Below are 26,136 nucleotides of genomic sequence, written 5' to 3'. Positions count from 1 at the left end.
CGAGTCCTAGAAAGGGCTGTACTGTCTAGTTAACAATGGTGTGTTAGACAATAAATCTTAAGGACATAACATTGTAATTGAGTCGTTAGATAGACAATTGAGTGGTTAGAAGTTAATCTCTGACAGCTGACATTGTCCCCAAGTCTAAATGAGAAAACTGGCTGTGCACTTAAAAGCCATGCTTAGGTTTTACCCCGTAGAGCAGCACTGTAGCCTTTTGCTTTTCTATGAAAAAAAAAAATGATGATTTTTGGAGTCGAATTCCTTTTCACAGGTATGGGCCTGAGTGCATGTCTGAGTCTATGTAAATGCTTCCTTAGCACTCAGGTGCTCACAGGGGCCAGCAGAGGGTGCAGGTGTTGGAGCTGGAGTTACAGGTGGTCTTGAGCCACCTGATGTGGGTGCTGGGAACTGAACTGAGTAGCAACCGCTGAGCCACCTGTGCAGCCTGTCTTTAGTTATTGGACACAGGGCTTCCCTTTCCCACCGGAAGAGTAAGCTTTCATACAGAGTATCTCTTTCAGAAAACTTCAATGCCATTAGCTTTTTAAAAATTATGTAAAGATGAGAAATAAAGAGGTCAATGCTTCTGGAAATGTGCTTCAAAAGAACATGGTTTGACAGAGGGAGAGAATGAGGGAGTGAGGGAGGGATGAAGAGGGAGGGAGAGGGAGAGGAAGACGGAAAAGGAGAAGGAGAGGGAGAGAGCCCTGCCTAAATTGTTAAGAGGCATTATGGAGCTTTAAGAGGTCAAATGCCCAAGGAAGGAGAAAGTAATTTAGAGAACACAAAGTGTCTCTGACATAGAGGCCATTTATTCTTTAAAATATTATAGTAGTTCAAATTGGGGATTTTATCAAAGTTCATAAAGTGGAATGGAGATCTGGGAAAGAAAATGGAGAAACCACCTCAGTTGTGACCCTCATTGAGGAGTCCATTAAGACATATAGTATTACTTCCACAATCAATAGACCATCTCTCTGTGTCCTTGATTTGCCCCCCAAAATATTAGGAAAAATACTGCTGTCTGGTCTTAAAGCATAACATCTGATCACATTGGTCTCAGAGCTAAACACTTAAGGCAGGATGGATGCAGCCACTTCGTTCAGGGTAGGAAGAATCAAGAAGCCAGATCCAGAATCTGGCTGGTAGAAAAATCAACGAAAATATGACAGGCATATTCTAATATCCACAATTAAAATGTGGGGAGTGGCAGGTGAGAAGGAACAAGTAGCAGGAGCTTCTCTCCTTCCGCCATGTGCGACCTGGGGTTGAACTCAGGTTGTCAGGCTTGGGAGCTGGCTTTACCTCTCCTGTTAGATGATAGGAAAGATGGACTGCTGTGTTGTCTGGAGCCCTGGGCATTTCTAGTTTGTGAGCAATAGTCTGATGTCTTAGGTGTGATTACATGTGGGCTAAGACTGCGTATAGGAACCAGTGATGAATCCTGTATCAGTATTGCATCTTCAATTCCACAGCCAAATATCTATTCACTCTTAATAGCCAGAGTGGGGTGGGAAGGGAATGCCTCAGCTAGTGTACACCCACAGGGTACGTACATGACTACTGTCAGGGCAGCTCTGTTTAATGGATGTGAAAGTGTAATATTTAGCAGAGAAAAGCATTGTTATGTGCTTACTAGTTAAGGATTAAACTAAATGGATTTAGAATGGCTTGTTATTAATCTCTCACAGTCTTAAATGTTCCTTAATTCTAAGATGAATCACACAGCTATCCCCAACCATTGACTTGGAAACCCAAAAATAATCAGAAATGCTGCGCCTTGTGTTCGACCCGTCTTTTGTATGTAAATAGTTAACCCATTTTCTGATTTCAGACAGAAACTAGTTAATCAATATATTATTAGCCAATTAGCCATCAGCCACCCTTATTTGGAAATCAAAGTTTTGCTTTATATTCAGACAAAGATCAACCTTTGGGGGGCAATGCTTGCTATGTTTCTTTTTGTTAATAATATTACCTATGATTATTATTTTTATGAGTAGAACACACTGTACATGCTTTTACTATTGCAGTGATTTAAAGTATATATACACCAAAGAATGAAACCTACAGCTAGGTAACAGACATTATATCACACATTTGCCATTTTTAAAATAAAAATGTTTAGTATTTACCCAGCAACTTTGAAAACAAAATATATTAGCTCTATTCATCAAGGTGCCTGCATCCAACTTAAACTATATCCTCTAATGAGCATTTCTCTGGTCCTCTCTGCTTATCACCCACCCCATAACTGTCATTCCACAGGATTAACATCTTTATATTCCTCTTTTGAGGAGATAACACCACGCCTGTGGTTCTGTGCCTGCCGTATTTCAGGGCCATCCTCATTGTCACAAATGGCTGGATAGCATTCTGTGGTACGTCACATTCCCTTGGTCATTCATCTGCACGTGGATGTCTCCATTCCTTTTATCGTCTTGGCTCTTTGGATGAGACTGCAGCGAACACAGGGCTTCCTGTATCTCCTCGGCATATTTATGCCACTTCCTATGGCTATATCTCAGCGATCACGTCATTTACTGTCACTGTGCTTGTTAACTTTCTGAGGAATCTTCACACTACCTCCCATGGCGACCATTTTGCAAGCCCACGGAAGTGTGTAAATTCCACTTTCTCACCATTTATCACTACGCTACTCTTGTGCTTGTTGATAACATGTATGTTAACAGCCGCAATGGACTCCCCTGAGGAAGCCACACTGAGCCCTGGTGAGGAGCGTTGCTGAACAGTTTTCTGTCTGCTGTTTCTCGTGCTGTTCTCTCCTAGCTTCTTTCTAGAGTTCTTTTCCAGTTTCCATGCACTTAGTATGTCATCAGGTCTATTTAGAAGATAAAATGATTGGCGCTAGAATCAGTTTAAAGCTTATCAGTGCTGGCTGCTCCTTGGTGACTCAGAACCATCTATAACTTTAGTGCCAGGGGATCTTACGCCCCCTTCCGGCCTCTACAGGCCTGCTATGCCTGTGGTTCACATCCATACATGGAGACAGAACATCTATACACATGAAATAAAATAATTTTGAAAACAAGAACATAATCACTAATCCTCTATCCAGATGCAACACTTCTCAAAAATTGCAAAATATATATTTTATAGAGAGTTTGCCCTCCATTTTGTAATAGCATGAATAGCAAAAAACCATATTCATCAGAGTTTTGTGAGAAGAAACATAAACAGCAAAAAAGAAAAAAAAAGTAAAATTAGTTTACTTAAGAGTATGCTGTTAAAATCTCACTATAATAAACATTCTAAGTATGAAATATATATGTATATGTATATACATACATATCAATTAACTTCATTTAATGATATATATTGCATACTTAATCAAAACACCACACTGAGGCCTACAAGGTACAGTTTCTGGCTTTGCATTTATTTAAGCTTTTATGATGGGCATGGGGCACAGGCCTATAATCCCTACACTTTGGAGAAAAAGGGAAGATGATCATAAATTTGAAGGCATCCTGGGCCACATAGGAAGTCCTAGAAGAACCTAGGCTCTATGGTGATGTCATGTCCCAAAAATTAAATAACTTCAAAATCGTGTGTAATAAAGCAAATGTCCTACCAGAACACTTCTTTCTTGATTTATGTTCAAAATCACATCCATTTTGTCAGATTCACTGTCACCCACTTGTGACATCCCATTTGTGATGTCTAAGTGGCTCCCATGCCCAGTGATAATTCTTGTTATGCTAGAGAGCATCATTTGTGGAGAATCGGGGCCACGGTGAAGTGTGTTTCCTAATCCGAAGATAATAACTCTCCTCATTTTGAAAATGAGCCAGAACCCGGGTCAGCCAGCCAGTCCACTCCCTGCATCTGGGACAGAGCTTTATCTGCCCTTAAACACCTGAGGATTGAGGCAAAATAATCTTCAGTAAAATCAAACTCTGATTCATCAGACAGACAAGGTCCTGTTCTCAGTTCAGTTTTCAAGAACTCTGTAGAACTGGATCATTTGTGGCCTCAACTCACTACTGTGGTAGATAACAGGATGTTCTAGTCTTATGGTCATTGCATTCTGATGAGCCTCAGGTTATGAGTTCAAATCCTACCCCTGCTGGAAGGTAGTGCCTTCCAGATGATTCTGAGGGGTTCTAGGTCTCCCTTTCCTCATTCATAAAATGAGGGTAGAAATTATACCTGCACTTCATAGAAATCTCTTAAAATAAAAGGAATACATGTGCGGCATGACATCAATGGCAGTTGTAATTTATCCATTGTGCCTGGCACCGGGTAAGCCCGATGTGAATGGTTAACCATCATCTTTCACTAGTTTATTGGTCACAGTCAGAGTTCCAATCACCAGCAGCAAAATTGGTGTTTTGTTCAGGTTTTTTCCAGTGCCCATGTGTTCCAAATGGTGAAATTCTTGCATAGAGCATCCTTTGTGGAAACTCAGCCCCCCTCCTTCTGCTGCCTGTCTCCTGAGGTTTTTGAAAATGCCCTTTCTCTGACCCCCCATTACTGAGTCTGGACAGTTGCTGGGACTTAGAGTTTATCTGCCCTATAAACCACAGGATTGAGGCAAAATAATCTTGGTCTCTTGTCTGGAAGGTCAGTTTCAAGCCCACTGTTGCATGTGGCCTCAACTCATCACTGTGGTAGATAACAGGGTGTTCTAGTCTTATGGTCATTGCATTCTGATGAGCCTCAGGTTATGTTAATCTTCCCCTCTGGAAGGTCTCCTGATGGTGAGACTGCTTCTGCATCTGTGTAGACTCATGGGATCTATCAAGTACATGTCAGCATGACATCAATGGCAGTTGTGTTGTCACGGAAGCCAATGGTTAACCAGATCTTCATTTATTTTCACTGCTGAGGATCGTCCTAACCTCATCTTCACAGGAAGAACTCTACCATTACTGAGTCTGGACAGTTGCTGGGCTAGCCTAGGTCTTTGTTGGAGGTCTAGGCTTGCAAATGAAAATTCTATTACTATTGGATGGATAAACTTGTGAATAATATATATATATATATATATATATATATATATATCACAGATGTTATATATTATGCATTTATATATAAATATACTATAGTTTTATATATATATATTGCTATAGTAATAATAAAATTGTAAAAGTAAAAAGAAACATATACCTGATATTAAAAGAAATCACCAACACCTATCTGTGTGGATTAAGAATCCAGTGGTGGCTCAGTAATTAACAGCGCTAATTCATTTTTCAGAGGCCCTGCACTGGAAAACCGTACAACTTTCTGTAACTCCAGTTTGGGGGAATCTGACACCATCTTCTGGACTCCATGGGTACCTGCATACACATAGGCAGACAGACACATACACAGACACACAAACATGTGCATGCACACACAAACACAGACACATACACACACACATGCACACCCACACACAGATACACACAGACACATGCACATGCACACACAGATACACACAAACATGCACACACACAAACACGCACACACACCCACACACACAGATACACACAGACACATGCACACATGCACACACATACACACACACACACACACACATACACACACACATACAGATACACACATATAAAAGATCTTCTATCTTGTGTTCATTATCCCATGGTGCTAAGGGTTAATTGCACCCTTTGTATGTCTGTGCTATGCTAAAATCATCATTGGAGAGAAGCAGTAGCCCAAGAAGTGTGTGAAACCTCTCAAACATCTGCGTCTATCAGTTTAACTTAAGGTTCCAAATATCTTTCAGCAATTTGAATCAAGTTCTATAGGAAAACAGAAAAACGTTTTTAAATGACAATTGATAGGAAAAAACCCACACACTCCATTACACAACACTTCTGTTTATACGACCTCTTTCTCTATCCTTGTCTTAATTGATGGCATTTCTTGGTATGGCTGTGGCAGTTATATTATTTACAAGTCAAAACATTTTGAAATCCCGAAGGCAGCAGTTGGTATGATGGATGTTCAGTGTTGTGGAAGGCATTAGCTAATGTATAGTTTATATTATTATGGTTCATAAGGAAGAAACGCAGGCATTTCTTAGAATCACAGCCTAAAATTGGCGTGAATGATGTGGAAAATATTGTTGAGACTACTCCATAGCATGTGAGCTGTGTGCTTATGAGTCATGGAGAAGGTAGAAATTTAGAAGGAGAGAATTCCAACAGGGTATTGGTGAGCTTTGTGAAGAGGGGTATACAGAAATAGTTGTTTATGCTTTTTCTTCTTTCCTACTCTGCAGCTTTTTAAGTTCAGAAGAACGTTTTATGTTCATGCTTCACATCACAAGTGAGAAGGTGACATGAGTTAATCTGATTGAAATTCCCTATCATTTATATAGAGATTAAAACAAACATAATTCATGCCACAAATATACACAATCGTTAGTCAAAATCAAAAGTTAAAATAGAAATGGCCAAAAGCTATTCTATTTTGATAAAAGAACTAGAAGGAAAAGGGCAAGTGAATAAGAGGGAGGAGGAGGAACAGGAGGAAGGGGAGGAGGAAGAGAGGAACAAAAGAGGGAAGAAGAGGAGGAATCGGGGAGAGGAAGAAGAGGAGGAATGGGGGAGGGGAGGAAGAAGAGGAGGAATGGGGGAGGAGGGGAGGAAGAAGAGGACGAGAAAGAAAGGAAAAGGTTACTGTTACCAATCGCATTTTTGTGATCCCCAAATCTGAAACTATGATTCATTGTGACTGTTACAGCCCGTGGTCTAGAGTGCTAGCTAGAATATTCTGGGCAATAGCTAAGCTTAGTTTGGGGGAATTTGGGAGTGGGGTGGGAGCGGTTTGCTTTGCTTGGCTTCAGTTTGTTTTCTTGAAGTGGTGTCTCGTTCTGTGCTACCCAGAATTGCTTACCCTCCTGGGCTCATCAAAATTATCCTTCTGCCTCAGCCGATTATCTGGGACAACAGGCACAGGCTACACATCTGGCTCATGTGTTACCATCTTTGTCACACGGTGACGAACAGGATGTTAAGTCTCATAAACAAAGCGCGGCACTTCCCCTCCTTGTCTCCTTTCGTGTCCATCTTGATCCCCACCCACATTCAGCTCCCTCCTTTATCCTATGACCTAAAGTCAGGCATGTTTGACCTTTTGACATTGTGGTGTGACATCATCTACAAAGTTCATGGACCGCGCAGCCAAGATCCTTTGAAAAACCTCGTTTTTTAAAGTAAGCGCATGACTCTGTGTGGGACCGCATTCAAACTGAAGCTGCTGACTTCTTTGGTGCTGGCACATTGCTCGCCTTCTGAAGCATTTTCCAAGCTTCACGTTTATTATATCATCTGATGTTTTACCGCCAAACTTAGTTGTACCTCTACTATCCACTCATCGCTGCTTTATCAGTATTACTGTTAATATTTTATGAGTTGTTTGATACGTTTGATAACTTATTTGATAGTGTATTTCATGAAAATATATTCCATGAAAAGTATTGGAACTGAAACTATGGCCGCCACGGGAGTGGGAGGGATCCAACAAGTTGAAATTGTTCTCTGTCAAGGTAAAAAGCCACACCAGAGGCCAACTTTGTGTCAGTGGAAAATGGGGCTCTAAAATACCACTACCTGTCATCAACTCTTATAGACCGTCACAGAGACAGAGCTGCCAGCCTGTCACCATCGACAGGAGCTAGGCTGTTTATAGTGAGCGTGCTAATCCTCAGAAGATGAGCAAAGCGTCAACAGAGATTTATAGACCGAGTCCACATAAGGAGACACTGCCATCAATTTTAGAACCTAACTGGCTGTGCAAAATGACAAGATCGGAACCAATGAAAAGCATCCTTGGAGCTGAGGTGTGTCTCGGTGGGCAGAGCCCTGCAGAGCATGCGCAAGGCTCTGGGTTTAATCACCATATCATGCAGGAATGGTGGCACAGACCTGACATCTACCACTTGGGAGATAAAGGTGAAAGGGTGAGAAATTCAGTCATCCCTGGCAACAAAGAGAAAGGGAAGCCAACCTGGGCTATGCAAAACCCTGTCACAGAACAATCAAAGAGGAAAGTGAGGAGAGGAGGCCAACCTCAGCTTACCAAACTCACTTTTAAAGAAACACAGGAGAGTATCACTTAAAATTATTTTTAACTGCAAATGGATACATTGTTAAGAACTGTTTACCCAGTGAGTCTCCTTCTCTCCCACCTGCCTTCACTCGGCACAGATAGCTACATATTTTAAGTTTGAAAAACAACTTTCTATATGTTTTCAGTACATAAGTAATCACAGACACACACATACAGGATCACATTAAGCTTACAAATATATATTCAACTATATATTGAAATATATATATTCAACTATATTCAGTTTTGCTGTTTATACTTAAGCTTTTAAAGATTTATTTTATGTATCTATGTGTGTTGGTCTGTGAGCATGTTAAGACTGTATGTGTGTACACAGAGGTCAGAAAAGGGCATCAGCTGGTCTATCCTCTGCTTTACTTCTCTACCTATGCCTTTGAGGCAGAGTCTCTCCCTAAACCTGTGGCTTGAATTTTCTAGGCAATCCCTGTCCATCCATCCCCCTGTCTCCACCTACCCCTACTTTGAAGTTACAAGTGTTTGTGAGATATCCAGCTTCTTGCGTTACTGGGATACGAACTCCCATCTGCAGAAAGTGCTCTTAATCGCTGAGCCATACTGTCAGCCGTATTACTCTTTTTATATATTTAAGTATCTACCTTACTTGTTTAATTAGTGTATTCTTAGAAATTCTTTTAGTCAATATGCTTGAGATGAATACTTAGCTGACCTAGTCTTTGTCACTATTACAAAATATGAAGGACATCAAATTCTTTTCATCTCATTCATTTATTTATCAGATATATTCAGGTAAAGTAGGTCGATGGTTCTGCGCTTGAGAGTTTCCCATGGTCCTTGAGCTGCCATTCAGAGCTGAGTCTGTGCCAGTGCAGCACACGGACCAAATAATGGTGATGATGATGATGATGATGATGATGATGATGATGATGATGATGATGATGATGGAGCTTTGATAACAAAGATGTCTTCAGCACTCTTGCACCAGGAATACTTTGGTTATGATTTCTGCTAGAGACGCCAACCTCTATGTTCCTAAAACTTTGGAATCTCCTCCGAGTGAGACTGACAGAAAGACAGCGTGTCCACATGAATCAGCAGCAGGGCCAGCAGCTGGGCTTTCACCCTAGACAAAGACCTAGCATCTTGGATCTTCACTAGTTTGCGAATTTACTGAAAACCATGGCCTCCACTTGATACCTTCACAGCCTTTTATAGCATGAACGGTGGGTACCTTTTTCCTTGGACAATGTCACTTCAACTCTTGTAATCATTATTTCTGTGTCCCGTTCAGGGCTGGGCGTGGACTTTACGGAATAGACAGCATGCCTGATCTCCGCAGGAAAAAGACACTGCCTATTGTGCGGGATGTGGTGAGTTACTCCTGCTTAATTCGGCTGCATACCTTGATGTCGTCCTTGTTAAAATGTAAATCCTTTCTCATTGACTACCGAGCCCATAAATATTTCATAGAGTAAAATATCCAGGGCCAGAGACTGCCCAGCAATAGCATATTCCTTATTTCTTTATGATGTGTCTGATGGAAAAAAGGGCTCTAGCCTTTCAACTGCTTTGACATCAGTGGAAATTACAGGTTTTAGTTCAACTGACTTCATAATTGAGCTAAAAGCAATAGCACAGAAGCCCACGTAAGCGGTCTGGGCTGAGCTTTGATGTTTAGTACTGTGGGGAATTACAAGATTAAATTACGAAGTTTTAAAGCTTGCTTCGGGTTTGTTCACTCCAACACAGCAGACTCCAGACTTTATAATGGAAACATACAATGCTAATAACCAATCTTCTAACATGTGACAATTGACTCTAGCTAAATTCCTAAGCTCCTCCATCAAAGAAGGTTGCAGTGTCCGAGTCTAATGACATATAACATTTGTGCTAGTCCTGAACACGACTGGGAAGAACCTAGCCTCTTGTAAGGAAATATTTTGAGACTGCTCAGAAATGCCAAGAACTGACAGTGTTCTATCAATTATTAAAAAGAAAAATGCCTAGATCTGTACAGGTTAAATACGTACTGCTCTTGAGGAAATCTGAGGTTGGTTCACAGTATCCAAGTTCAGTGACTTCAACTGTAACACTAGCCACAGGGGCGTCTGCTGCCCTCTAGTGGCCTCTATGGGCACGTGTACACCATGGCACACACACAGATGCACACACATGAACATAATTGAAAAAAAAATCTTAAAAAGAAAAGCCCTTTAGAATGATATATGCTATTGCTGTCAGATCTCAGAGGGGAAAGCATTCCATGTTGGTGTATTTAGCTTAGATTCTTGCTAGCTAGACTTCTTGCAAGCCCCGTGTGTTGTCGCATAGCTGTGGAAGCAGGGCTTACAAGTGAGAGACAAGTTTCTAGGCTAGAATACATGAAGATTTTCTGTGGGCATGTAATAGTCTTAACAGTTTAATATCAAAAGTTACTTTACACAAAAAAATTAATTTTCCTTTTAGCATCAGTGTGCATAGGTTTTTAATACCAGCAATATTTGATTTTGCTAAGAAAATTTTCTAAAGGCAATCACTTTAATTTTAAAAAGAAAGTTATGGGGCTGGAGAGATGGCCCAGTGGTTGAGAGGACATACAACTCTTGCAGAGGACAAAAGTCTGGTTCACAGAACCCATACCAGCTATCTCACAACCATCTCTAACTCAGCTACAGGACACCCTCTTCTATACTCTGTGGACATACACCAGACATACACACACACACACACACACACACACACACACACACACACACACACACACACACACACACACACACACACACACACACACACACACACACACACACACACACACACACACACACACACACACACACACACACACACACACACCACACACACACACACACACACACAAAACACACACACAAAACACAAACACACTCAAACTAAATCCAAAATTGACTAAGATGATGTTCTGTCAGACCTTACAGTGGGAAGCATGCATCTTGGTGTGGTTACCTCAGATTCTTGCCACGATAGTGTGAGCACTTTAAAGAAATTTACACTAAGGGATCGTTGTTTTGCTTTTCTTGTTTTTCGTATGTTTAAATATTTAAACTTTGTTTCCTTTTGCTCCTGGAATCTTCAGGCCATGGTAAGTGCTTTTCCATTTCTTTCATCATTCTCTGCTCTTCTCAAACACGCACTGATTTTTGTTCGTGAGCTAAAAAGAGGACAAGATCGTGGAATAGAGCTACTTGGAAATAAGTTCCCATATGTATCTGCAATCCCAGCACTTAGAAGGTAGCAAGGGGTAGTTAGGGGCCAACTTAGTATACATAGTGAGTTCTAGGCTAGCCTGGGCTACACAGGGAAACACACAAACACGCATGGGGTGGGGGTTGTACTCCTAAATTCTCCAAGAATCCAACATGAAGTTCAGCTCTGCGTGTCTAAAATGTATATATATAGCAATTCTAAAAACAAAAGAAATGTAAGATAAATATAAAACTAGGAACAAGTACTTTATGCTGGTGAGTTTTAACTGTCAATTTGATACAGCCTAAAAATCACTTGGGAAGAGAGTCTTAAGGAAGAATTATGGAGATTAAACCAGCTTGTGGACATATATGTGGAGAATTTCCCTGATTGACAGCTGATAGATGAAGATCCAGTCCTTTGTGGGTGGCACCATTCCTTAGGAAGGGGGAATCTGGTCAGTATAAGAAAGGAGGAAGCTAGCAAACCAGGCTCCTATTTTCTTTGCTCTTTACTATGGATACAATGTGACTAGATGTTTGAGTTCCCACCTTGACTTCCTTGGACTGTAACCTGAAATTATAATACACATAAACTTTTCCCTCCCATCCCCCCCCACGCAAGGTGGTCGAACCCAGCAACAGATGTGAATGAGCATTGCTCTTAGGGAGGGAGAATACAATTATCCTGGGTAAGACTTCCAGAAGTAACTGTTACAGTTTAGCACAGTGGGTAGAGATGGGCACGGGGTAACATTGATTTTGGTGTATTTCTGAGCAGAGGGGCGGTAGGGATGCACTACTCTCATCCGACTTCCCTTTGCTCTTGGTAGGGAGACGTACCCATATATCATTTGGAATTTCTGGTTCTGAATTTCTCTGCAGCAGTGCTGTTTCTGATAGCATGGTGTTCAGGTAGGAAGCAGGTAGTGACGGCTGTTTTGTAAGCAAGGCTATTTAAGACGATGATGTCCACCTGGGCTCCCATGCCACTGGCTTGCAAAGGTGTGCAGAAGTATGTATCCCCACGAGATATGTAGAATCTTCTAGGAAACACCCCAGGAATCATGCAGTGTTTGGTGCAGTTCAGATCAGCCCTCAGGTCAGGCTGGGTAATATCAGTGTGCATGCTTCTTAACAGACTGTGACTGTGTCCTGTGGAAAAACAAAGTTCTAGAAGCCTCTTGCTATCCCAGAAACTTTTAAGTAGTCATATCTCTAGGATGGACTTCAATCTCATCAAGGGCCAAATGTCATGTTGGGCTTGGGGTCTCCAGCTTTGACATTCAGTGAGTTCCAGTCAAGCTGATCTGATGCCAAAGTCCTTTTCACCAAAATGGCAACAGCTAGCATTACTACACCCTTGCTTCCTGAGGTGCACACAAGCCACTTACTCCATATGCTAACCCAGCATTATCCTGTCTGTTTCAGACCCTGGCTGCCCGGAAATCTGGTCTATCCCTTGCTATGGTTATCAGGACATCCCTGAACAATGAGGAGCTGGTAAGTGCCTTGCCAATCACTAACGTATTGACCAGACCCTCGGGATCATGAGCCTTCGATGTGAGATCTCATTTGGCACCCTTAGCCTAATGTCCCAGCAGTGCCTGGGAACACAAGGAATGCCTGGTTGGCCCCAGCTAAGCTTCCTAAGAGCTCTGGCTTCACTACAGATGATGCTCACACAGTTTTTTCTTTCTATGGCTTCTATTCTATTCTGATAGCACTTAACCGTTTAGCTTCCCCCACCCCCAGAAAACTCCTAAAGGTATTTTACACTGCAATTTTCCATAACTTAAGGCAGCTTCTCCCTTCTGGTTGAATTGCTAGTTTCCTTCCCTAACATTTCAGTGTGACCTTTGGTATGGTATGGAATGGGATGCTGTGGGATGCTGTGGGATGCTGTGGTATGCTGTGGTATGTTATGGTATGCTATGGTATGCTATGGGCAGGCTGTTAGATACCATATAATGAATATTATTATTTCTGTATATTATGCACATTCATATACATTCATATATATGAAGTGAAATACTAGCAAAACAGAAGATTATGGGAATACATTATGTTCCTATCATTTGGCTAACACAGGGCTTAATGGATAACATCAATGAGCTACTGTTCTGTTCCTTATTAGACTGGATATGAGGATTTGGCATAAATTTCTTCACCCAGACTCTGATGTTCTGGAGGGCAGTTGTGTGTGCTGGTCATTGTTCTCATTAAATTCTCTCCCTCATGGATGTTGCTTGAAACAATGTCAGGCACAAGGTAGATGTTTTACAAGGTCTTGTTGAATGCAAGAACCATTCTGCTTAGAAGACACACACACAAGGAGGGTACTAAGATCTAGGTCAGCGATTCTTAAACCTGGCTCATTAGAAGCCCAGAGGGAGCTTTAAAACCTGCTGATAGCTGGTCACTCCCAGCAGTTCTCTCATAATTGGCTTCAGGTACAGCCTGGGGAGAGAGGACAAGTTAACAATGTGTGTGTCTTGGTCATCCTGTTGCAGGGACTCAGTCCTGCTCACTCAGCAGCCTGAGGAGAGAGGATAAGTTAATGTGTGTGGCCTGGCCATCCTGCTGCAGGGACTCAGTCCTGCTCACTTAGACAGGGATTTGCATAAAATGTCTGAGAGTTCTTCCTGAACCTAATTACTTCTGAGGGAAAGATGTGTTCCTTGTCTTGGGGGTCTCAGGACCCAAGGTAACCTACTAACCTTCCTGGAACTAATGTTTCCAAATTCTCTCTCTCTCTCTCTCTCTCTCTCTCTCTCTCTCTCTCTCTCTCTCTCTCTCTCTCTCTGTCATGCTCATAGGACAAACTTGCTATAAACACTTCTTATCTCCTTTTAACTGTCATTGTACCTGAATCTACTAACAACGTACTTCATATTTTTGCTCTGCTTTCTGTCTTCTTGTATCTTTAAGCCCTTTCTTAGACCTTTCTATCAGAATACAGCCCCCTCACATACATATACATACACTCACACATATTCATGCACACACATATACACACACACACATATATAGACACATACATATACATGCAGACACATACCTACATATGCACATAAACAGACATATACACACATGTACATACAGAGAGAAACATATACACACATACATATACACATAGTCATACATACACACTCTCACACACATATACATATATATGCACACATATATACATATACACACATATACATGCATACATGCATATATACACAGACACACACACACACATACACACACACACACACACACACACGCAGACACTTCATTGCACAGGTGCTCATTCAGAGTTGTAAAGAGATGGAGAAACCCTTGCTATTCCTTACACACATTCATCAGATACATCTTGATGCACTTTTTGTTGTGGCACAGGATTAAAAGTACTATGACTATATCCTCGGGTCTTTTTCTTACCTATCAGGTTTATGATATTCTGTATTATTTGGAGTATAATTTAAATACAACATGAAATCCTCGACTTCTGGTATGAGAAAAAATTAATGAAATCCCAAGCAATTTGAGCATTTTTCTTCTTAAAAAATTTTTTTACTGGTTATTTTATCTATGTACATTTCAAATGTTATCCCTCTTTCTGGTTTCCCCTCTGAAACCCCCTATCATATCCCTCTCCCCACTGCCTCCATGAAGGTGTTCCCACACCTACCCACCCACCCACTCCCTCCCGCCTCCCCACCCTGGCATTCCCCTACACTAGGGCATCGAGCCTTCATGGACCAAGGGCCTCCCCTCTTACTGATGCCAGACAATGCCATCCTCTGCTACATATGCAGCTGGAGCCGTGGGTTCCTCCGTGTGTTCTCTTTGGTTGGCGGTTTAGTCCCTGGGAGCTCTGGGGAGTCTGGTTGGGTGATACTGTTCTTCCTATGGGTTGCAAACCCTTTCAGCTCTTTAGGTCCTTCCCCTAACTCCTCCACTGGGGTTCCCATAATCAGTCCAATGGTTAACTGCAAGCATCCACATCTGCATCAGTAAGGCTCTGGCTGAGCCTCTCAGGAGACATCCATATCAGGCTCCTGTCAGCAAGCACTTCTTGACATCAGCAATAGTGACCTGGGTTTGGTGGCTGCACATGGGATGAATCCCCAGGTATGGCAGTCTTGGGTGGCTTTCCTTTAGTCTCTGCTCTACTCTTTGTCCCTACAGAGGTGTGTAGCACTGGGGCATAGGGAACTGGGGGTAGCCAACAGAAAGTCCCAGATGCCAGGAAATCAAGAGGCTCCCAGGACCCAACAGGGATGACATTAGCTGAAATACCCAACAAAGGGGAGAGAGAACCTGTAGAGACCAACCATATCCAGAGGTTAGACCATTTTCTTTTGAGGAAATAAAGTTGAAGAATTTGACTAAGAACTTCTGTATTTTGACTTTCTTATATTTTAAAAGATGGTATTCTTTTCATATTGCAACTCAGTGGAAGTGTTTACCATTCCTTGGCGCTGGATTCAATCCCTAGTAAACTCAAAACAAAACAAAACAAAAAAATCATAACCAAAAATCCTGTTTCCAAATCCCTCGGCTACTATAACATACCATTTTATTTGAGATATGTTTATTTCAGCCAACCGTAGAAGTCAGTGGGATGCCTCACGTTTCCTGAGACCCAAAACAAGAGACACATCTTCCCTTCAGTAAATTACCTATCAATCTATTTGTCAGCAACCTAAAAATACCACCTTTCTTGTTTAAAGGAGCCCTGAGCAGAGGACTTCTCAGGGGGTGTTAGATAGATGAATGGCTGCACTAGCTCCCTCTCAAATCCACCAAGCTCGTTTCCCCGGGGCTCCTGTCTTGAAAGGAAATGAAATATGACTTGTGTAGAGCAGGCATATTAAATGTCACTCCTGACAAGCTGTCAGGTTCAGTCATTACATGGGCAAATGACATAAATGCTGAAGTGAACGATTTCCATGCTGCATCTCTGAAGTCCTTCTGGGGACTCCCAATCCGAAGGCACAGGGCATCGCCCGTGCACGAAGGGAGTGATCCAGCTGCCTGGGAAACAGCAGGTAGTCGTATTTCAGTATTAAAGAGACAGAGAGTCAAAAGCATCGTCATCTCTTCCAAAAAGGAAGGGTTCTAATGTCTGTGGTAACACAGGAGACAGTCTGCTTCATATGTAGGAAGGCCTCCCTGTCTCCTGGCAAATAAGACTTGGATTCCTTTCTAGAAATGTCGATGTGGAAATTTGCAATCATGATACAGTTTAAAATTATGTCTTATTCACAAGTACTTCTACTGGTCTGGCATCTGTTCTTTTAATGGTTTTTTTTTTTTTCTTCTTAAGTACGTGTTTGCTGGGAACTGAACTCAGGTCCTCAGCAAAAGCAGCCAGCTCTGTGACATATCTCTCCTGCAGTGCTAGGAATTGTCCCCAGGCCTCACACATACTAGGCCCATACTTTCCCACTGGCTGTCAATCCCAGCTTCCTTTTTCTACACTTTAGAATTCAATTCTGTTCTTTCTCAACACAGTTTTTAGATTGAGCTTCTTAGGGACACAATTCCACAGTTTACTCACTTGAAGACCTAGAGCAAGTCACGAACACTCTCATAGCCTCGAGTTTTTAATATATTTACTAACATAGACATATTGTTTTTCTCTTGTATATATTATATATCTATATGCATACAATATAACATATATAGTATATGTGTTTATAGGTACATTTTATGTATTTATTTACATCCCAAAATCAAAATAGTCTTTCGTTTGTCATGTCCTTGAACACTTGTGACACCCATATTAAATCAGCTTCCAAAAAAATCATCTCAGAAGTTTCCCTTTTCTTGAGATCTAGGACTGTTTGCATGAGTGAGGTGCTGGGCCAAGCGTGCCTTTAAGCCACCGGAACTTGATGCTCAAATGAGAATGGCCATATGACTCCGCATTCATTGCTGTAGCAATTGCAACCATGTTCTTCAAACACTAACTCTTGACTCGGCTTTGAATTAATACCCATGTCAGTTGTGGAAGGTGGTCATCTCTCTACTGGTATTGTTGTCATGGCCAGTGCTAGGAATTGTCCCCAGGCCTCATGCACCATAGGTCTGTACTTTGCCACTGGCTGTCAATCTCAACCTCCGATTTCTACACTTTAGAATTCAGTACTGTTTACTTGCTTGTCTAATTAAAACTTGGAAAGACGTGTGTCTTTATAGTCCTGACATTATCTACTTGTATTTTCTCAATTTTGTAAAATCAGCCCTGTAAGAAATTCATCTTTACCAACTCTGGGTCTTTGATTTCTCTTTTCTTTCCTTCATTTTCAATCATATCTTTCTCTTATTTGTTCCCTCTCTTCCTTTTTTAAAAATTATTTTATTTTTTTTTTATTTTATAGAAGGTCTCTTTTCTATAGGCCGGGCTGGCATTACAATCAGCAGCAACCCTCCTGCCACAGCCGAGCAGGTGATGAAATTGAAAGGGCGAGCTCCCACGCCCAGAGCCATCAAATGTCTTCCTTGGTTGGCTGATTTGATTCATTCTTTATTTGCACTGTGCTTATTTTGAAACTGATTTCCTAGTTCATAGATGTGAACCTTTTCATATTTTAATTGCTTTTATTAATCAAATACAAGGGGGATGTTTATTAATTACAGAAAGTAAATATCAAGAACTATACATCCACGTGTGTATCAGTTTGACAATGGTGAACTCACGGTACATGTGTCATGCTGTGTCCTACTGTCCTTTGGCCTTCTCTTCACTCCCTGTATCCTTTTCTACCCTCTTCTGGGGTAACCCCCAAGTTTCTTTGGGATGTTATAATTATCATCTCTAGTGTAATAATATAAGTAAAATAGTATAACTTACTTAGGTTGGTCTTTTTAACTCCAATAAAATCTTATCTAAATAAATATTAAGATCATGGATCAGCTTTCCAAGATGGCTAGGCTAATAAGTTAATCCACTCTGAAATTGCGTCCATTTTTTTTACACTTGTAAACCTGTAGCATTGTTGTAGCAGTGAACCTCTTGTTCAAAGGACATTTCAAAGGACACATTGTGTACAGTGTTCCCTCTGTGGATCTCACTGATGCCTGTGTCCATAAATAGTAAACCTGTGCCAGGGACACTTCTGCATTTCTCTCCTGAAAGGTATGGGCCCAGTGAGTGTTGCGTGTAGGATCACTGTTTTAAACAAGAATCTTATGTTTCTTCAAGCTATCATGAGAGTCTTTTGGAGTATGTAAAGTTGTTGATTTATATAATCTAGAGAGGGAACCCCATAGAATGCTGTGAAAATGGACCTTCACTGGTTAACAGTGTAGCAGGAAACCAGAAAGAGCACAGCACAGAGTCGTCTGAGCTTTGCTCCTGATGTGTCTATTAGCATTGGCAGATGGCGAACTGATGATGTCTTACAATACCACTCACTGCTTCTGGCAAGAAGCCATTACTTTATTTTTCAGTTATTTTATATTTTAATGATGCTTACAATAAAGAAGACTATTTATTTCTGTCCGGTGTCCTAATGTTTCAAAAAGTAAGGTATTAAACTAACACGTCGGTTTCTCTCTTAGCACTGCGATGTCTAAACCAAACACTTGCTTAGGATCTGCAGTCTCTTCCCTCTCCTTGGCTGCAGGGGTTTTTCAGGACACAAGACGATCCATACTCCCCTTTAAAGAGACTAAGGACCGTCTGCACACACCGAAAATGGCCTCCCTTGTTAGATCTGTTAAGCGACATCAAAATAGCATTGCTGTTTTCCTACTTCTACATAGGTAAAACACTGCAAGGGCATTCATCGAACCACGCCTAACTCAGGGGAAAAAAAACATAATTATATAATTTTTATTTTTGTTTTTAGTTTCTTTCTCTTTGGTATATGATGCTATAGCATATGTGATTTATTATAATTTGAAAAATGCATGTCTTTTAGAATGTACTGTTTGTTGTGAAAGGTTTAAAAGGTTTAAAATAGATTAGTGTCTTAGTCAGGGTTTCTCTTGCAGCAATGAAAGACCATGACCAAGAAGCAAGTTGGGGAGAAAAGGGTTTGTTCAGCTTAAACTTCCACATTGCTGTTCATCACCAAAGGAAGTGAGGGCAGGGACCTGGTGGTAGGAGCTGATGCAGAGGCCATGGATGGGTGCTGCTTATTGGATTGCTTCCCCTGAGTTGCTCAGCCAACCTTCTTATAGAACCCAGGACCACCAGTCCAGGGGTGACATCACTCACAATGATGGGCCCTCCCACATTGGTCACTAATTGAGAAAATGCCTTACAGCTGGCTCTCATGGAGGCATTTCCTCAACTGAGGCTCTTTTCTCTGTAGTAACTCTTGCTTGGGTCAAATTGACACACAAAACAAGTCAGAACAATGAGCAACATGCCATTAGCCAAAGGAACCCATTTAAAGTGTCACAGGCTTTTATTAAATAACTCTGGATAATCATTCAGTGGATTTTTATCCACCAATGGCTATTATTGTCACCTACCTGGATGGTAGCAAGCACCACAGAGAATACCCCAGTTAACTTTCATCTACAGCAAGACCTTTCTTATGAATTAGTTGGTAAAAAAAAAATCTTTTCTAAGTAATGAGTGTTGAAACTCATTCCCTGCAGAATAAATTACATAAAACATTGAAGGTGAAGTGTTAGCAAGGTTCCCTAGTTGGGGAAGAAGGGTCTGGGTGAATATGAAACAGCATGGAGAAAAGTTCAGACAGTTATGGTTAACATTCAAAATGCTTTCCACATACTTAATAATTTTACTATGAGCCTACTCAGGCTAAGGTTAGTCATATAAATTAGTGTTTTGATTTAATAAGACAGGGCCTAGCTTAGGCTCTGAGCACTGCTGTGAGTGGTAAGATATTCACCCTTGCTCTGCACGTGTGGTATAGTAGGACACGATCATGAAGAGGTGATTAGAACTATGGGGAACAATAGAAAAATCTGTACAAGAATGGAGCCTATTGCAGTCTGTAAGACTATTGGGGACTTCTTTAGTTAAAACAACCAAACTGGGCTTTAAAACAGAAGGCTAAATGAGCAGAATGCCAGGTTAGAAATCATTACTTACATCAAAATCAAAGGCTTTCCCAAAATAGCAATTTCGGTGGAAACTGATAAAATGATCTATTTCATGCTGACGTTTCCCAAATCCACTGATTGCTTTGCTTTGTTCCCACTGTTAAACTCACAGAAGATGCACGTCTTCAGGAAGACCTTGCAGGCATTGATCTACCCCATTTCTTCTACCACTCCTCACAACTTCGAGGTCTGGACAGCTACCACACCCACCTACTGCTATGAGTGTGAAGGGCTGCTGTGGGGCATTGCAAGGCAAGGCATGAAGTGTCTGGAGTGTGGGGTGAAATGTCACGAGAAGTGTCAGGACCTGCTCAACGCCGACTGTCTGCAGCGTGAGTACCCAGGCTGTATGTGTCTTCTCACTAGAAGCCCTGTGTGTCAACATATTCTGTGGGCTTTCTCCTACCACATATATGCATATGAACCACTTGATAGCCTACCAGTCATAGACTTGATGGTATAGCTTCTGTTCTTGTTCACTTTTCTCTTGCTGTAATAAAACACTCGAACCAAACATGGAGAAGAAAGGATGGAGACTGAAGCAGGAACTGAAATGGAAAACAAGGAGGAATGTTACTTATGGCTCACTCTCTGGGTTATGCTTAGCTATCTTTCCTAGAAAGCCTAGGGAACTGTGCCTCCCAAAGTGGGCTGGGCACTCCTATATCAGTTAATAGTTAACACACTCCCTCATACTATGTCCATAGGCCAATATGATTGAGGCAATTCTTCAGTGGAAATTTTCTTTTCCCTGGTGACTTTAGATTGTGTCAAACAGACAATGAAAACTAACCAGAGCATCCCCATAGGATTGAATTAGGAACTAGAGAGAGTAGTCCTCAGGCTGAAAGAGTAACTGTAGGACCTCAAAGTGACCTCCAGTCTGTTCTGCTAGTAGTTATGGTTATGTGTGATTGTGACCAACTGGAGCCAGGACAAATAACTGACATTAAAGCTATGGGATGCTTTCCTAATTCTAACTTTGCTGCCTGACAGAGGTATCCATCTGCATGGATAGTGGAACTGGGCCTCTTGTCTTCAAATGTTAAAGGCAAGTGGAACTAGGTATATAGTCTTTGTGGTATTTTCTTAATTTCATACGAATCTGTTTTCTCTGAGGTGAATGATTATGGCTACTTACCTCAGAGATTAACTGAGAAGGCTACCTGAAATAGCACACGTTGACTCTAGGTATACCATAGGCAATAGGAATGAATATGGCTAGTAAAATTTACCTCAGAGATTTATTTATTTATTTATTTATTTATCAAGAAGGCTACATGAAATAGTCTATGTTGACTCTAGGTATATTGTTGACCTATGTGAATAGACTCTTTATCATTTGATACTTCTGAATGGACACACTCACTCTGATTTTTATTAACAATTTATCTTAAATGTTGTTGTTTAAAATTATTTATCTGATAGCAGGTCCAGAAATGTCTACCCTCTGTACTCTTGGCTATTTATAAGTTGACTCTACACCCCTGAACTTTATTCAGAAATTCTCTTTGAAAAATGTTATCAAAGAAATCTATTTTGTGTGAGTTCTAGTTTGCAACACAATGCCTTTTCACAGCAACATATTGTCTGCCCCTCTGTTTGCAGTCAGGGTAAGGTTCATGGATTGCCTGGAACTGAGTGAGACCGAGGAAAGTGTGAGGATGGAGATTTACTGACAGCTGGCTAGCTGCAGTCAGTAATGGACATAGAGCTTCCCTATGTTCTCTGTGCATAAACATTCCCCTAACACAGCTGGATCAGACTAAAGCTATGTTAAGGTTAAACAATACTATGTCTTAACAAAACATTTAGTTCCCACCCACCTACCCCCTTCTGTGTAAACCTTGAGGCAGAACCTCGTGTAACCCGGGCTAGCCTTAACTCACTATGTAGCTAAGGATAAACTTAAACTCCTGATTCTTTTTCCTCTACGTCTTATACGATGGGTTATGGGTGTGTGTTGCCATACACAACTCCTTTGAAAAAAAGTATGATTAGGAATGATCTCTTAAAAGAGGGAGTGACTCAATGTTATTCATTCAACTTAATCACAATTAAAATGTAATCTAGGGTGTTGAGAGATGGTGCAGTAGTTAAGAACATGCATGTTTTTCCAGAGGATCTGAGTTTGGTTCCCAGCATCCATATTGGGTGGCTCACAACTATCCGTAACTCTAGCTCCAAGCGGCTCACTGTCTCTTCTGACTTCTATGGGCTGTAATACTCATGAACACACACACACACACACACACACACACACACACACACACACACACACACAAATAAAATCTTTACATTTTAATACTTATGCTTAAAATTCATTATAAACAGGCATTTTAATAAATAGAAAGAACAGAACAGTCACAGTTATAAAAAGTACTGTCATTTAAAAGTAAACATCATGAATCTCTTAGAGAAAAAAATAAAATGCTTTGGACCATGCCTAAGAAATGGGTTTATTCCTTTTATAGTCTTTCAGAGTAAACATTCCCTCATCCATTAAGCTTTAAAAATATTTCCATGTTCTATTTCTATGTCTTAAAACAGTGTTTCTTATTTGATACTGAGTAAATGATATAATTAAAATTTTCACTAAGTTTTTTTTATTAAGATGAACTTACATTAATTAAGCCAGTACCCCCATAAACACACCATAAGGCCAACCTAATTTAGATAAAACATCATTGAGACTCTCTTCCCAGGGCATTCTAGGTTATGTCAAGCTCATAATTAAAGCTATGTGTTGTGTACATACTTTTTTGTGGTAGTTAATGTAAGAGAGGCCAGCCTACGATGGGAGGCACCATTCCCTAGGCAGAGAGCCATGAACTGAGTAGGGACATTTAATTGAACATTTTCAAGTAAGGAAGCAACCATGCATGTGTATTCATTTCTCTCTGCTCTTGACTGATTGTGATATGACTTCCCTTCTGTGATGTAAGGGGTTGTAACTGAATCATGGGCTAATGTAAACACATTCACTTCTATTTAAAAAAAATAAGATGAATTTACAGGTAAGTTAGAGACGTTAGAAGAAGCAAAAATGCAATATAATAATCAGGATAGATGTAGACACTCAATCATTGGACATTTTCTTTAATAACCCCAACTTGTTTTTTTCTATAAAAATCAACATTTCCATATGGATCAGAATGGAGTTCTATAAATATATGTATTTAGCAACACAGACTTTCCTAAGAACTAGCAAGAAACTTTGAAAATCTCTCTCCAAAACCAGTGACATTTCCTTAAGAAATGTCTATTGTTTTAACCAAGCAGTTGGTGTTAGTTTATGTTTGTGTTTGCCTCCCAAGTGCTGAGATTGCACGTGTGAGCTATCATGCCTAGTTCAAATTATTTTAATTGGTCATCTTCACGATTGAGAAAAGATTCAAATACAGGAACAACAAAAATGGCCACATAGCGTTGGATCCTAAACTAATGAGGCTCTAGAGCCCCACAAAACATGTATTAAATATTTATTAGTTCTTGAGAAGTTCAAATATCACATAAGGTCAGAGTCTGTCACCAAGCGTTCAGCAAGCAAGCGTTGTAAGGTGTGTCCTCTGTCTCCTCCGCTGAGGCTATGCCACACTTCTGTGTCCTAATACAAGCCCTTTTAAACTCACAGCACTAATAAGATCTGGCTATTTCCGTTGTTTGCAGATTGGTTATTGATTCCCCTCTCTCTGTGGTCCCATTACCAATGTTTGCAACTAGGATATTTTGAGACACTTAAATAGGTTGAATCTATTGAGCATCCCCAGGGGTAGAAGACTTATTATTGGAAGAAAGTAAACAATATTTACTTCTCTATAACTTAAACCTTATGTAAGATCTAGAGATGATTAATAAATAAATGTGGTATAAACAATGGGTAAAGGCATTAAAACTACAATGAAAAGTCACCAGGCAGGAGAGGGCCACTAGAGGGATAGCTTGGTGACTATAAGCAATGACTATTCCTGTACAGGACCCAGGTTTGGGTTCCAGGACCCTGATGGTGGCCTATAATCATCCACAGCTCCAGTGCGAAGGGATCTGATGCCCTATGACCTCTGTGGGCACAAGGCACACATATGGCATACATACAGGCCAAACACACATAAAGTAAATAAATGGAAGCTTAAGTATCCTGTGCTGACTCGATGATCACTTTCTGTATAACCATACACGGTTGGAGACACTAGGTTAGTAGATTGAAGAGCCCAGTGGACTATTGAGTTCAGAGTGTTTGGTGTCCTATCAAGAACTGAATGCTTATCTCAGACAATGTTTTAACTAGAAGCCAGATCTCAGAACCCACACGCCAGTGTTCTTTCCTAAATTTCAAATGTATAAAATTGATCCAAACTAACTAACTAGAGCCCCTGAACTGATCCTTGGAGTGGTTGTTGTTGTTGTTGTTGGTGGTGGTGGTGGTGGTGGTGATGGTGGTGGTGGTGGTGGTGGTGGTGTTAGTGGTAGTGGTGGTGGGTTTTTTGGGGTTTTTTTTGTTTGTTTGTTTGTTTTGCTTTGCTTTGCTTTGTTTGCTTTTTCACTAGATGACTGTTTTCTTAGACGTTTGTGCTATGCTGGCCTGGGCTTTCCAGAGTTCCCCTCATGCATCTCCAAGGCTTGTCATGCACACCCAGCCCCGCAGTTTACCTTTCATACCACCAGCTACAGTCATGCTGGGTTTTTAACCACACAAAGAGAGCCAATGACTTAAGGATGAAATCAGCTTGAGTAACAGTGGGATCAACTGTTGACTTACCTGGGGGTGATAAGCCCATTAAAAGACTAAGCAGATGGAGGAGATCTTTTATATGCTCTGATCAGCCACAAAAGAGGGAGCAGGAAGGAAAGTGTGCCCACATAATGTCACAGAAGAAGCAACCCTGTAGTATACACTGTGCATATTGGTAAACAGTTTACAGCATTGAACTCCATTTAAAAGGTCTGACCTCCAACTCTGTTGCTACCCTAATTTTGTGTGAATTAAGTGATATTAGCCAGTTTTATAACTGCATATACTGTACACTGATCTTATTTGCCCCCATTACTGTCTTTTTTTCCTCCCCCTCCATCTGAATCACTTCTTCCCAAAAGATCCCCTTCTATTTTATCTTTGTGTGTGTCTGTGTGTGTGTGTGTGTGTGAGAGAGAGAGAGAGAGAGAAAGAGAGAGAGAGAGAGAGAGAGAGAGAGAGAGAGAGAGAGAGAGAGAGAGAGCAATGGGTTTAATTATAGCTGTCTGGATGAGCATGGAAGTGGAGTTATTTATTGGACCAAAGGCAACCGACCAGTGTCTACATCACTGGAAAAAATGATAACTAACACCTTTTCCACATACAACCCTTAACTACATAGCACTTCATATAAGGGAATCACCTATGAACTTCTTTCCCACCCAGACAGGAATATTCACAAGCCCACCCAGAGCAGGGCTTGTACAAATAACCACAACTGCTAAGAGTTCACAGATGCAACATCTGTGTGTTCTAAGGAGAGATAAACAGAATTCCTCCACATCCTCCAGCTCTTGAACTATTTTTCTTCCCTTTTTACTGGATGTACTAGGATCCTTGAAGAAAGTGATATAGATATCCCACTTAAAACCTCCCTGGCCTCATTCTTCACATAAAAGAGAGTTAATAATACCTGTCTCCACATTCAGGTAATATCCAGAAGGAGCATATTTGTGGCTTTAAAAGCTCTCTGTTTCTCTATCTGTCCCTGTCTTCCTGTTTGTCTTCCTCTGTCTCTGTCTTTTTCTCTTCCTC

The 26,136-nt window shown here is 40.9% G+C and overlaps 1 protein-coding gene across 1 annotated transcript in view; it reads left to right on the top strand.

Moving 5' to 3' along the window:
• Unc13c (unc-13 homolog C) overlaps window positions 1-26,136 on the top strand; it is a 443,880-nt gene that overhangs the window by 156,333 nt on the left and 261,411 nt on the right. The window contains exons 4-7 of the mRNA XM_032910033.1: window positions 9,356-9,434; window positions 11,180-11,185; window positions 12,720-12,791; window positions 20,482-20,701. Coding sequence (XP_032765924.1) covers window positions 9,356-9,434; window positions 11,180-11,185; window positions 12,720-12,791; window positions 20,482-20,701 — 377 coding nt within the window. The remainder of the gene's footprint in view (window positions 1-9,355; window positions 9,435-11,179; window positions 11,186-12,719; window positions 12,792-20,481; window positions 20,702-26,136) is intronic.

This window comes from Rattus rattus, chromosome 8 (genome assembly GCF_011064425.1).
Source record: "Rattus rattus isolate New Zealand chromosome 8, Rrattus_CSIRO_v1, whole genome shotgun sequence".
NCBI classification, from domain to species: Eukaryota; Metazoa; Chordata; class Mammalia; order Rodentia; family Muridae; genus Rattus; species Rattus rattus.
This window is presented reverse-complemented; position numbering and strand designations above follow the sequence as displayed.